We start from the raw sequence: 13,379 nt of genomic DNA, 5'->3' as shown, positions 1-13,379 counted from the left end.
TACATTAAGGACTGGAGGAGTATATTTTTTAAACTTGTTTTGTCTTGTTTTTCAAGGCTTGATTTGATCAAAGCAGCATAATTCTGGAAATTCCAAGTGGTAGAGAGAAATAACAGCCTTAACTCATTCATTCACCTCGTTTCTCTCTCACTTAACAGACACAGGCAGTTAACTGGAATTGGCATCACTGGGGCCCACTGATCCACTTCCCATGAAAAGTTTTATGTACTACCTCCGGTTCTAATTATAAGACCCAATTGACTTATTTGAGGAGATTAAGGAAGTAAGTTAAGTTAGTTATTTATAATAAATAAGTATTGTCATTCGTAAAATATCCTTGCTAATTAAGTGTATTGGCTAGAACTATCATTATTAGAAGGACTACCTTGGAAGAAAGTACATAAATATGAGAGACAAAATAGATTGGGGTCTTATAATTAGGACCAAATAAAAAGTCAAACGAGATCTTATATTAAGGATCGGAGGTAGTATGATTTTTCCCATACACTTCCTTCCGTCTCTCAGCCTCTCACAAGAATCATCTTTTCTCATTTGGACTTTTTTGACTCAAACTTCAAATTCATATGCTGCCCTATCACAAAATTCCGCTTGTCATTAAAGCAGTCAATATGGGCCTAGCCCTAAAAACCGGCCCTAAAAAACAACGGCCACCCCTATTTTACTTTTATTTTAAATTTTTTATTTGCTTTCTTGGGACATCACTGCGTATCAATCCCAACTTCATGTTCAGAATTTAGATGATGAACTGTAGTGTGAGTTTTACGAATCATGACTTAAATTATAAGTAGCATGTTTGACCTTTAAATTATCGCTCAAATTGTTGAAAACATAAACTTAGGGTTTGAATTGTAAATTGCAATATTACTTCCTCCGTTCTTACCATCAAAATCATGTGATCCAAAATGTTAGTTAAATTTAATTAAAAATAATAAATACATAAAATATATACAAATTTTTTAATTATATACTTATTTGTAAACAAATATATGAGAGATAATAAGTAAAAATACATAAAACTGGGAACCCAATAGCCCCAGGTTTCAGGGAAAAAGGGCTTTTAGGCCTTCCACCTGGCCCTTCAAAGATAGGCTCCTCTCTACTTGTCTTGTTGAGGAGTCTTGAAGTTAGAGGAGCCCAGATTCTGTGTTCTGCCTCCCTTGTGCACCTCGTCGTTCATACTAAACTCTAGCACGTACAAATTGCAGTACAATCAAGACTATCTTAGTAATATCGTGAAATAATACTCCTCAAATACTCCCCTCCCTTTTTATTAGAAAGTTCAAATAACTAATTCACAATCAACAAACTGTTAGTTAAAATTAATTTAAAATAATAAAGAAGTTAGAAATATAGTTTTATTTTTAAGTATGCTTTCATAACAAATGAAAAAAAAATAAAAGAAAAAAAAATGTGCGGAAACACATGATAAAGAGAGTATGATAAATGAAAGACAATAATTAAACATAAAATTAGAAATTTTGCATTAAATATTAAAATAAATTTTAAATTAAAACTTACAAAATGACCTACACCTCTCTCCCCGAAATTTGAAGTTTATAAACACCCATATTCAAAGTTTATAAATAAGACCGAAAGGAGCACCTAGTACTTACTTTGTTTCCACCTCAGTAAATCATCAGGGGTTAATAATAATGATGATGATGATAATTAAATTGATAATGATAAAGAATCCAAACTAAATAATGCTACTACATATGTTCAAGCACACTTCAAAATTTCAAACAAGATATTAATACAATCTTAAGAATCTCTCACACCAATATTAACCAGCTACAAAATTCAGCATGCTGCAGCTCTGGTAAAAGGGCGATGAAATTCATCCTACTTCAATTTTGACTTCTGCCTGGATTTGCAATTGTTACATCACCGCTGTAAAGCCCCCTGCACTTAAGCAACAGCTTGCATTTTCATGCCTGATGCTGTCTTACGCCATAACCTTGTCCTCCATGGTGACCTCCATTGGAATCCGACCTCCACTGTGAAATCTCCAACCCAATAAGTAAAACAAGAAATGGATTTACGGGTAAAAAATTTGAGCCTTAAAAAGTTTTTTTTAAACTTTTTCTAGAACAAAAATTCCAATTGGGTTGCTAATTTACAACTCTTCAGACACATTTTAACAATAGAACCTGCAAATAGAGAAAGCTTGCAGCTAAAAAGCAAACTGGAAGAAGATAGACGGTTAATGATGTCTATACTCCTTTTAAATGGAAAAAAAAAATGGAAATGACATAATTTGATGCGTAAAATGTCAAACTTAACATGATTGACAAGAGAGTGACGTTCTTATCAATAGGCCCAACTGACAGGCAAAGGCAAAATAACTACAAGACAGAACTGAATTCCAACATCTTACATGCTTGTTTCCTGGACTGCGACCCCAAGAAAGACGCACAGTCTGCTTCCCTATTACTGTCCCATTCAACGCCTGAATTGCCTCTTCTGCATTCTTTCTGTAACAGACAGCAAAAGACATAATTGAATGGCTAATTCAGCCAAAAAATATATATGTATATAATACTGGCAATGATGGCATTATTTACAGCAGTTATCAATCATATGATTCAAAATTATAACAGGTTGACACAAATTCACATGCATATGTGCACATTTTAAATTTTGGACTACTGGGAACCGGGGTTGAAGTTATAAACTATGTTATGGGACACCACAGGAGTACCTGTTAGCAAATTGAACAAAACCACACCCCTTTCCAACTGGTATCTTTACAGAGACAACCTCACCATACTGCAAAAATGGTTGTCTAAGATCTTCATCACTGATGTCAGAATCAAGCCCTCCAACAAATATCTACGTTATATAAAATAGATGAGTTACTGATGTGTACAGAGAGCAAGGCAATGACAATTACAACAACAAGAAGCTGGCGAAACAATAACAATTATTACATTTTTTTTTTTACAAGCAAAAAAAAAAAAAAAAAAAAAAAGATCTTACTCACAGTTGTGTTAAAAGAGTCCCCTTCAGACTGGGAACCTTGGGCCATGGCACCATTAGAAGAATATCCATTAGCCAACACCACAGCTGATAAAATATCAAAATCAAATTTGAAATCATAACCAACATTTTGGCACCGGAAACAACGCATCTAGCAACTAAAAACAAAAATAATGAACTAAAGCAGGAATTTAAATCCTCTTTACTAAATTAATTCTGAGGACTTTCCCAATTGTGACAAGTTCCTAGACATAATAAAAATTTGAGGTGTACGAGAAACAGAAATTATAATTTAGGCATGGGAATAAAGGTTTTCCAGGATAAAAACACAACCATATAAAAGGAAAAAAAGAAGTCTCAACAAATTTATGAGCGTATTTAAAAAAAACAGAGAGAGAGAGAGAGACATTTACTATAAGCATAAATCTATAAGCCATAACTGTTTTGAATAGATCCTACTTAGCTTACCAAGTCACACTAATTAAATAGTCGATAATTAAAAATATTTGAGTCACAATAACTCCTAGCATTAGAAGATGAAGCAAATACATTAGTATTTGATTAGCTTAGTGAAGAATAAGCACAATACCAGCAAAATTAAGATGAAAAAGTTTAGAAAGGATAAAAAGCAAAAATAGAGATACCTAGAAAGGCGGTAAAATAGAATTTACTTGTTAGAATTACAGCATACATAAGAACCACATGACATCAATTCATAAGAATTCTAATTCCTATAAAGGAGGATATCATTACAAATGCAGGAGTGAAGTGCATTAATATCGGTTGCACTACAGAAATAAAAATACTTAACAGAGTATAGTTCAGTCCATTTACAATAAGTGCATCATTACAAACCTTGTGAAGAGTAATGTTGTTGATGTCCGAATGATTTCTTGGGAGTTGCAATACTTATTCGCATTGGCCTACTTGAACAATATTGACCATTCATTTCAGTCAGGGCCCTGGATCTCTCATTTTCATCAGCAAACCTAACAAAACCATAACCTTTTGACCGGCCAGTGCTCGAATCAATAACAACTTTTGCTCCCTTAACAGATGAATATCTGCTTGCAAAGGTTTCCTGTAGCATAGCATCAGTAACATCTACAGCCAAGTCCCCAACAAATATAGAGTAATCTGAACTAGCATCAGATCGCCTATCACCCGAACTGAAAGCAGCCCAATTTAGGCGAAACAGCTGATCTGTATTCGGCATCATAGTACCATTGTAGTTCTGTAAAACTTTCTCAGCTGTTACCCGCGTACAAAACTCAACAAATCCATATCCCTCAGACTGACCAGTTTGCTTGTTGCGTATAACCTTCACTGAATATACCTGTAAACACACAAGCTTTGCATAATTACAGCTGTTGAAACACATTAATCTCAGATTCAAATCAACAGAAAACAGAACTACGTTAACTGCACAGAAGCATTTTGAAAGCCAAACAGAACACTAGGATCAATAGTTGAAAATTCTTACACAATGTTAGCTTAGCACTTGATAGTGTCACGGACTCATAAATCTAAACCAAAAGAGGCATGTTAGGGAAAAACATTTAGCAAAGTCTCATCATGAACCAACTAGCGTATCTTCCTAATAAACCCACGTCAACATTTTTACTAAAAAGGTAAGAGTAACTCAATGAGCGTCAGAGCAGATAGCCCGCCCATCTTCCACAGTTGAAAAATGAATAGATCTTAACTATACAAACAGGTCCAATAAACCGATAACAATTCCATCCAAAAACTTGGGATAATATTCCTAAAGTTGTCATACATAATATCAACAAGACTGAGGTCTGCTTGAATGCAGTCAGTAGTGTCTTCCTAGGGTAGCAACAACAAAATGGGGTGTGATCAATTAAAATGATAGGGGTGCCAAGTCTCACCAGGCTTGATTCACGTATGCATCACTTGAGCTCAAGCTTACTAAGGTCAAAAGACATGCTCAAGAATGGATTGTCTAATGCTCGTGAATTCAAAAGTTGATTCACCCTGCGATGCATACATTAATCATCAGCCCGTTCATTTACGTTGTGAAGAAAGCCCAAGCCAGAAGTTAAGTTTTCAATGAACTAAACTTGAGGTAAGCTCACAAGATGATTGCTGATGATAGGGCTAAGAGCCAGGTCAATTAATGCATTTCTCGTTATACGACAGAGATAGAAAGGGAAGGTCATTTTAAGTAATGTATGACTCACTATGAGAGTCCAATAAGAAAAAGTACAGTGCGGTATCTAAACAAAGAACCAGTGAACTCATTAGAAAGCTCAGTTCACAGTTTAAACATGATTGATTGTTTTTAATACAGTAGAGAAACCAATGGGTTTCACAATGATAGAAAACTATCCCGTACCACATGTCAAAACTCATGGCTACAGACTGAAATATTTAAATTATCTGGAAAGGTTTGTTTCCTTAGTTACAAAATCAAATTTTTATGAAACATAATATTATAAACAAGCAAGCACATGAAGATACCACTCTAGTCGTATTCCTTCCTTTCTCTAAGTTACAAACGGTTAAGATATGCCTTCTAACTTCTAAGAATATTTAACATAGAGCCAATTAATTGTATTCAAACCCAGTCTTCCATAAATTGCAATGAAGCATAACATATAATTAGCGTAAAAGGCGACATATAGAGCAAGGGGGAGAGGTTGGCCAAGGGACGAAAAATAGAGCAAGAGAGGGAGAGGTGGCGACACCTCGCCTGTGTGAGCAAAGCAGCTATTTAGGTAGTTCTCGTCCATCCAATGATGCAGGTCACCGAGCCAGATCGTCCTGATCTCATCGTTGGAACCTTGCTGGTGGTGGTGCTGCTGTGGCGGCGGCTGTTTCAAGTGGGGGTGGTGGTATGGCGGCTGATAATATTGGTGAACGTAAGGGATATAATGCGGCGGATACATCATCATCTGGTGCTGCATCATCGCCATAGCCGAAGCTGGATACTGCATGCTCATCCATTGTTGGGGATACTGATGCGGCTGCGTCCACTGCTGCGGCTGCTGCTGCGGCTGGTGATTCAGATCGGCGGCGTCGGAAGTTGGCTGAGCCATAAGGTTCAACTTTTGCGTCTCCTTAGTTGCTTTCTGTGTCCGTAACTCTTCGTCTCTGTCTCCCTCTCTTCACCTTCCCGTCTCCGACAATGGAAGTTGCTACCCGCGAGATGAGAGAGAAGGAAGAGAGAGGAGGGGGGAGGGGCGATTGTGTGTTGCTTGGGTTTGGGTTTGGGTTTGGGTCTGGGTCTGTGAGGGGCGCACACGCTAGTATTCCTGTATTACAGGTTGGATCTCGCTCGGTTACGCCTCGGTTATAACGTCGCCTTGCCGTCTCTTTTCACGTGGCCCTCTGTGTGGGACCCACCTCAAGGAATCGACGGCTCTCCGGCGTTTCTGGGTGCTTCCCCACCGCTTCCGTTATTATCCTCCCGTTATCTCCACTGTTATTAATTTTTTATTCTTCATAATTTCCTAAAATATTATTCTTTTATTTTTATCCAATCAAATTAATGTAAGCGGATCTTAAAGGTATGATGATATTAGTAACGAGATTTTTTTTCTAAAGAATTTATATATCTTGATCTGATCAGCACCTAAGTATATGAGGATAAGTATATTAGCTTTTTTTTCCTTTTAAATTATCATACTCTCTTTAAAGTTTAATCTAAACTCATAATTTTCGGATTTTAAAAATTAAAAAATATATAATTTGGGCAGATAAGTAACTATTCTTTTGATAGCTGCTCATAAAAGAACAAATACTCGGAACATATATAAAAATTAAATAACTAATTTATAGATATTAAAAAAAATTGGTTAACCATGTGAATTAGATTTACCTCTTAATTAGAGCTCATTAATATATATAATCAGTAAGAATAATTTTAAAAAAATTATAAGTTTAAATGATAAAACAAATTAACGTTTTATATTTAGAACTGTCTCTTACCCAAAATAAAAATAAAAATAAAGCCATAGTAAATCATAACGAACTGGCAGAAAAGCCTAAAGTCTAGATGTTGTTATGTAAGTGACCCTAATTAATAAACAAACATTAAGAATTAACGATGCATGCATGAACAAACTCAGAGATCCTCTTCGAATGTCTAAAAGAGAGCAAATGAAGAGATTAATAAAAATAATTAAAGAGCGAAGTTCGTTGTAAGTGATAATAACAAGTGAATAATCTCATCTTTATCTCTGTTTCTGCTTGTTTTTTCTTGGAGGATATCCAGTCTAATGCATGAACTTAATTGGGCATTACTTTTGCAATAATTAATAATAAATCTTCAATTTACGGCAACTAATTTTGGATAGGTTAAGTACGTTGTTTACTATATCATCTGTGGAAGCATCAAGGTAATTAATTATGATCTTTAAGGCATGTTTAATAATCCATGTCTCTTTGTATCCTATATGGCATTAAACAAACCAAATTTATTTTCCCCTTGTTTAAATATTTAATTTAGAATCTAATTCACGGTATTAAATTTAATTAATCTTGTGGTGAACTTTGAACAAGGGAATGAAAAAGCAGATGAGGTCAAAGTCAAATGTTAGGGAACGTTGAATAGAAATGGGCATATGCAAAGCATGGTGTAATGTGAAGACAAGAATGGCTTTTAGATTTTTATCATAATACTACCAACTATGTTTGATATAAAAAATAGTTGAATAATTTAAATAGATTAAAAATTTGTCTCATTTATAAATTGATATACAATCTAATAATACACATAACTATGTTAGAAAAATTATATAATATATGTTATAATTAGATATTAAATAATTCAGTAACTTTCATAATCTTCTCAAATTACTCAACTGGATCTCATTTTACACCGCCAAGGCGGTGGTTATCACAATAATGAAGCCACCAAATGCATGCATATTGTGGTCAACGTTGGAACAATTGAATTGTAGTAGTTGTCTTTTCTTCCCTCACGTGTCAATTTTGACTTTCTTCATAACACCATCCAAAAGATAAAACGGGGACTCGGATGTTTATTCTGGGAAGATTGAGTCCCTTTTCATCAAGTGCCATATGAGATGAAGCTTCCTATTTAACCAGAATTACATGAACATTCCACACTTCTTTCTTTCTTTCCATCTTCTCATATATACTACCTTCGGTTCTATTTATAAAACCGTGATTGCAGACTATAAACGAGATCTTATAATTAAAACTTGAGGTAATACTTATTTGGCCAAGAACAAAACTTCTATGTTGGCTTTAATAAAAAGAGAAATACACATGTAGCAAAAGAGGCCCACTAGACATCACACACACACTCACACCTACGAGTTTATTGTGTCATGAAATATGTTCCCAAAAATCTCCCACATTAAAGAACTCGTACTAAACTCTCAAAAAATTTCAGAAGTTTGCTCGATGAGCTTGCCTTCACGAAAATATACAGAAACGCAACCACATAATCTCCCTTACCTAGTATTTAATGTCCTCTGTTCATGTTTCTCCTATTTGTATATTCACTTAGAGTTGTTTCTTCAACATCTATGTACTCATTAAGGAAAAAACTGACTTTACAGAAATTCTGCAAATTTAAATAACAACTTATCTTGACAGCTCAACTGCTAGTGTCAACTATCAAAACTAAAAGATAGACAGAGAGGGGCTATAAAGAATGAATCAAATTGGATTAGGGGAGCGGAATGGGATTGAAACTGGCAACAACAAAAAATTGAAAGAGCCTTGGCCAAAATTTCGAACAGGGCGATTATCCATCCTGTTGGCTCCTGGAGCAACTTGTGACTAAAGTTTCAGAGATGAAGGCAATTAGGCAAACAGAACCAGATGAGCTATGTACATTCCTAGCACCTTGCTGTATTCTTGGATGGAGGAAGCTTACTTGCTATAATCTGCATGAAGGAAGGTCTCGTATGGTGTCCCAGTGAGTGTATTCCTCACATCGTTCCAATTTTCAACTTGACCTGATATTGGTCCTTTATGTATCTTCACCTGACGGCTCGTCAAATCTCTTCGAGGGACTTTGAGAAAATCTTGAACATCCGTTAATTTCTGAAACCAGAAAGAAAGAATATTAATGGTTAATAGGGTAGTTAAAAAAATCATGAATTGATAATACTAATCCGTCTAAGTATACAAAAGAAGATGAACTCAAAGGAGTTGTTTTAGTTATTAGTTGGTTTGATCTTTTTTCGCATCATATGTAGTACGACTTACAGTGTTGTTTTTGACAACATCTTCATAGTACATGATAATGTGCCTGGTGCTCTTGAAATATTCCAAAGCCTTAGTGGCGGTTCCATTCACTTGGTTCAGATTGGATATCAGCAATGTCGTATTGATTGTGGGCTTGTATTGCGCAAGTATCTCTGCCTGTAAACCACTGTCAGAAATCGACAACATGACAGAACAAATATTTTGGGTAGGAAAACACACAACTGACTTTAGTTGCGTCTAAAGAAGACCTTTGTCAACATGCACAACCTCAGATATTCAACTTCACATATGAAGCACACAAGAAAATATATCAAGATAAGCATCCACGGGGAGGAGAGAGAGACCTCATGGGGCGAATGAACGTGAGACTTGTGAGTCCCATTTAACAACTTAGCATCCCTATCATATTGATTTGCAAGTACAGAAACCATTCGACGTAGAAGATTCCTTCGGAAAAGAAATATGACTGAAACACCGTGTGTTCTGAAGTAATGCACTATCTGTTCATGATGCTGCATCAATCCCTGTGAAGATTACAAAAGTATGATATCCCAAATTCATTACACTCTCCAATGAAGTATGCACGGAGCAGAAGTTAAAAATAGCATATCAGGCATTTGAACTATATCATCTTTTCAGTGAACACAAAAACAAATATGGGCAGGACAAGGGTCAACTGATGTAAAATTAAGATCTGACTTAAAATAACATGAAATGAAAGCAAAATGAAAAAGAAAAAGCGCATCAATGTTAAATTGAATAAAAAGCCTCAAATGAAAAAATGAGAACAGAATAAGATCATTTTTTTCACTAAAATGAATTAACCGAAGCAGAGGACATCTAGTTTTGCCTATTCAAATATTGAGCTTTCTTCATCAACCAACTTTGCAGGAAAAAAACTTAAAATTTCTAATACTTTGCACTCTTCAGCTTTCTTCCGAGCTCAGACAAAAGTATGGATACAGAGACTGACGCTATTAGACAAGGAAATATAAAGTGTCCATGTGCAACTAGATCTGCCATAGAGAGTCAACTTTCATGTTAACCCTCTATCTGACTCTGAGGATTTGAATCATTTGGCATTCATTTTCTTCGTTGTAAGATTCAATGGAATATATAAAAAAAATCCTAACCTTCATCAAAAATAAATGTTTGTTTGCCACCTCTTTCAGAATAGTTCTAACATCATTTACAATTATCTTTACTACTTTTCCCACTTATGTCCGGACTGAGAAAAGATATCAGAAAACCGTAGTCTCCATACTTCTCAGTTTCTACCCCCTGCTACCCTTCCCACCCATGTTATGTTACAGTATTTTACTGCATAAATGAACAGCCTCACATTTTGGTCAACCTTTACCACAATATGATGAGTAAAACATACGAATTTTCTTTGAATATTTGACAGATGACTGCCAACTCATCCCTTGAGAACCTATATGAGAAGGCACAACCGTGCTGATATGGTTGATGAGGACAGAACACGACAAAGGAGGCCAGAAGTTACTTGAAGTTATTGATGGTTCTGTTTGAGCGTTCCTTTCACGTTTTGGCATGTTTGAGCACATTATGTCAGTGTCGTGTTAGTGCTGTGCTTAGGAAGTTATCAGTGCCTGTGCTACCTTTCTGCCACATTTAGGATCAGTTCATGAGTCAGTTTTCGTTTATATATGTAGATGTAGAGTCTTGGTGTCTTTGTCTTGAATTTCAGAATTATGTACTAGGAGAACCTCCACTTCAAATTTATTTTCAAAACTTACACAGACCTGTCTACTTTCAATTTTTCATTTTCTGTCCCATTCCGTTTGTGGTCATTTGTTTGTCCTGTTACACATAATGTTTGACCAAATTACATCTCCAAAATTGAACCAGCAAGAATCCTAGCTGCACTCGTGGTTAATTCCAAAATCACACCAAGTGAAATGATGCTTCAAAGCCTTCAAAATTGGACACTACAATACCTAAGTTGCGCCTTGTTCTACAAGCTCAACTAAGGAGCTCAAGACCCAAGCCATGTCTATACTCTTACCCTCCCATGAATAGCTCACTGTTCAGCATCCAATGTCAACAGTACAACTGCTAAGTTGCACCCCAGTTCTTTTCCTATTATCCATCACTACTATGATGTGTGTGAGAGAATTTGTTTGATTCTTCTTGCAGAAAATCACAGGTTGCATTCTAAAGCCCCACGTATCCATCCGCTTTGGAAGGTCAGAATCTTTAACTTTATTTTAATTCATTACCAGAATACTTAAAAGGATTTAGCTTCCCTCTCAGATTTTCACTGAAGATACAACACTTCTTTCTTGAGATATAGTCAATGACGGTGCGTAACAAAAACATTGCACCATCTTAGACGATTCCTCCAGCACTTACTGAATGAAAGCAAATATGAAGCATGTTTACATCCATTACAAATTTTACAAAGTACCATAATTCATCACTTTCATGTGATACTGAGTACTGACTGCCAAGCAATCCGTACTTCATTACTTTTACATAAAGACCTTCTAACGGCATACCAGTTTAGGAAGACCACCCCCGTCAAGATGATAGTCAGCATTCATACGCCAGGAGAAAAAAAAGTATAGCAAAGATGATTGTGAATGAAACCAAATATTAATAACACCAAAGGACATACACAAATAAAACAAGCAATACCTGATTAAGCATCCACTTCAAGCCAACTGCAGCTGTGCACTCGTTTTTGGAAGCACTGCTGAACCAATCTAGATTATAAACTTTGTCCAGAGTTTCCACAATTGTTGAGATATTACTTCTTCTCACTTTAACAGAGAAAATCTCTCCATTTGAGCTTATATTAACATGGCTGTTAAGAAAAGTCTCAAACCATCCACTCCCAGATCTCTGCATTGACAAAATGGCAAAGTTCCGGACAGGATTGCAAGCACATTCAGCCCTAACAACGGCACACCAAATAAGCAATGTACGTAAGATCCAAGCAGATTCAGGAACTAAATCCAATTCCTTAGCAGTAATTTACCTGCTATAAGTTTTGGGTTTTGGGTAGTGCACGTAAGGGATTTCCCAAGGTTCAATGATAGGTTCCGGGCATGCCCTTTCCGTTTGGATATGTAAAATTCCAGCCTCGGTTTGAACACCAGCCTGCTTTAGACAAATTGAACATATATACACCCCACAGATCATTGCCAAGACCAATACGACCATCCTCCATGCAATTGTTGACTTCTTGAAAGTCTTTAAGAGAAAAATGTCCTGGAATCATAAAATACAATATTTTATTCAGTTTACAACCAAAATATAAACAACTACATGTGGGCTTCAACTCAGTTGATTTAGCACAACAATGGAGTTACTGGGCTAGTCAGATGCCAGTAAAACCTCAGGAAACCATCCAATCACAGGTCAAGAAGGAGCTTCAATTTGTACATACCCGTTCCAATTTATTAAACAACCAGATCGAACAATGTCACATGGAACCCCATGAAATAAAAAAAAAATTAATGATCATACAGAATATTTTGCCTCAGATTTTGGAAGATTCAAAGGCAAAGGGACAACAGTACAGCACATGGTGGAGTGAGACTAACCTTAGCGAAGGAAGAAAGATCGTCAGCCATGGCTGCTGGTGCATTCACAAAGAAAGCGATTGAAAAGGCATTGGAAGCAGCTGCGAAAACTAGCTTTGAATTTTCTTACTTTTCTCTTCCTAAAGCATTTCAGCTCTGATTGCTGCAAAACCCACGAAGATTGAAGGAAAAGCAAAGCCAAAAGAGGTTCCTTGATGGCTATAAGCTTTTCCTCGTGAAGAACAAAATGATTAGATGCTCCGAACGTTGCACGCTGTCCTGCGCTTTCTTTATTTGTTGACAGTCCACACACTAATCTTCTCCATCATGTTGCTCTCTCCTTCGGCAGAGGCTCCAGCAAAGTAAAGTGCAGGGAGGCCAAAGCAAAACGACGTGAAATAATGACACAGTGCCACGTGAAACGACACCCGAGTGGCATTGAGAATCAAGAAATTATGAATTAAGAATTAAGAAAATAAATAAATACCGTTAATTCCCATAATTTATTTATCGGGTTAATAAAGTGAGAGCCCATTCAATTATATAAAATGTCTTCAGAAGTTGTTGGACCTTGACCTGTGTTTCTTAACTTTTTAGGCCTTTATTATGCTTTTGAAA

At 36.0% G+C, this 13,379-nt stretch overlaps 2 protein-coding genes across 2 annotated transcripts; both read right to left on the bottom strand.

Moving 5' to 3' along the window:
• Nucleotides 1–1,665: 1,665 nt before the first annotated feature.
• On the bottom strand, nucleotides 1,666–6,236 carry LOC114745413 (polyadenylate-binding protein RBP47B-like). The gene is made up of 6 exons (XM_028933566.1): nucleotides 5,712–6,236; nucleotides 3,856–4,336; nucleotides 3,005–3,087; nucleotides 2,723–2,853; nucleotides 2,399–2,495; nucleotides 1,666–2,018 (listed from the first exon to the last, which is right to left on the bottom strand). The coding sequence occupies exons 1-6, from the start codon at nucleotides 6,060–6,062 to the stop codon at nucleotides 1,950–1,952; spliced, it is 1,212 nt and encodes a 403-aa protein (XP_028789399.1). The 5' UTR covers nucleotides 6,063–6,236; the 3' UTR covers nucleotides 1,666–1,949.
• A 2,245-nt stretch (nucleotides 6,237–8,481) lies between these two features.
• LOC114745411 (nodulation protein H-like) lies at nucleotides 8,482–13,097 on the bottom strand. Its single transcript, XM_028933565.1, has 6 exons — nucleotides 12,783–13,097; nucleotides 12,215–12,447; nucleotides 11,872–12,130; nucleotides 9,555–9,734; nucleotides 9,211–9,366; nucleotides 8,482–9,045 (listed from the first exon to the last, which is right to left on the bottom strand). Exons 1-6 carry the CDS (start codon nucleotides 12,810–12,812, stop codon nucleotides 8,872–8,874), a joined length of 1,032 nt encoding a protein of 343 aa, XP_028789398.1. The 5' UTR covers nucleotides 12,813–13,097; the 3' UTR covers nucleotides 8,482–8,871.
• Nucleotides 13,098–13,379: the final 282 nt, after the last annotated feature.

The sequence above is a fragment of the Neltuma alba genome, unplaced genomic scaffold (genome assembly GCF_004799145.2).
Source record: "Neltuma alba isolate B1F8T4 unplaced genomic scaffold, ASM479914v2 tig00004665_pilon, whole genome shotgun sequence".
Taxonomy (NCBI): Eukaryota; Viridiplantae; Streptophyta; class Magnoliopsida; order Fabales; family Fabaceae; genus Neltuma; species Neltuma alba.
Note: the sequence above shows the minus strand (reverse complement) of the source record. Positions and strands in the feature narration are given on the sequence as shown.

Excerpts from the sequence above, each read along its gene's own strand:
- LOC114745413 (XM_028933566.1), bottom strand. The coding sequence starts at position 6,062 with ATGGCTCAGCCAACTTCCGACGCCGCCGATCTGAATCACCAGCCGCAG. Across the intron at positions 4,337-5,711 it reads GCTTTGCTCACACAGGCGAG|GTATATTCAGTGAAGGTTAT; the intron begins GTGTCGCCACCT and ends GTGTGTTTACAG. Across the intron at positions 2,019-2,398 it reads GCAGTCCAGGAAACAAGCAT|TGGAGGTCGGATTCCAATGG; the intron begins GTAAGATGTTGG and ends GAGATTTCACAG.
- LOC114745411 (XM_028933565.1), bottom strand. The coding sequence starts at position 12,812 with ATGGCTGACGATCTTTCTTCCTTCGCTAAG. Across the intron at positions 9,735-11,871 it reads TGAAGTGGATGCTTAATCAG|GGATTGATGCAGCATCATGA; the intron begins GTATTGCTTGTT and ends TAATCTTCACAG. Across the intron at positions 9,367-9,554 it reads ACGTTCATTCGCCCCATGAG|GCAGAGATACTTGCGCAATA; the intron begins GTCTCTCTCTCC and ends AGTGGTTTACAG.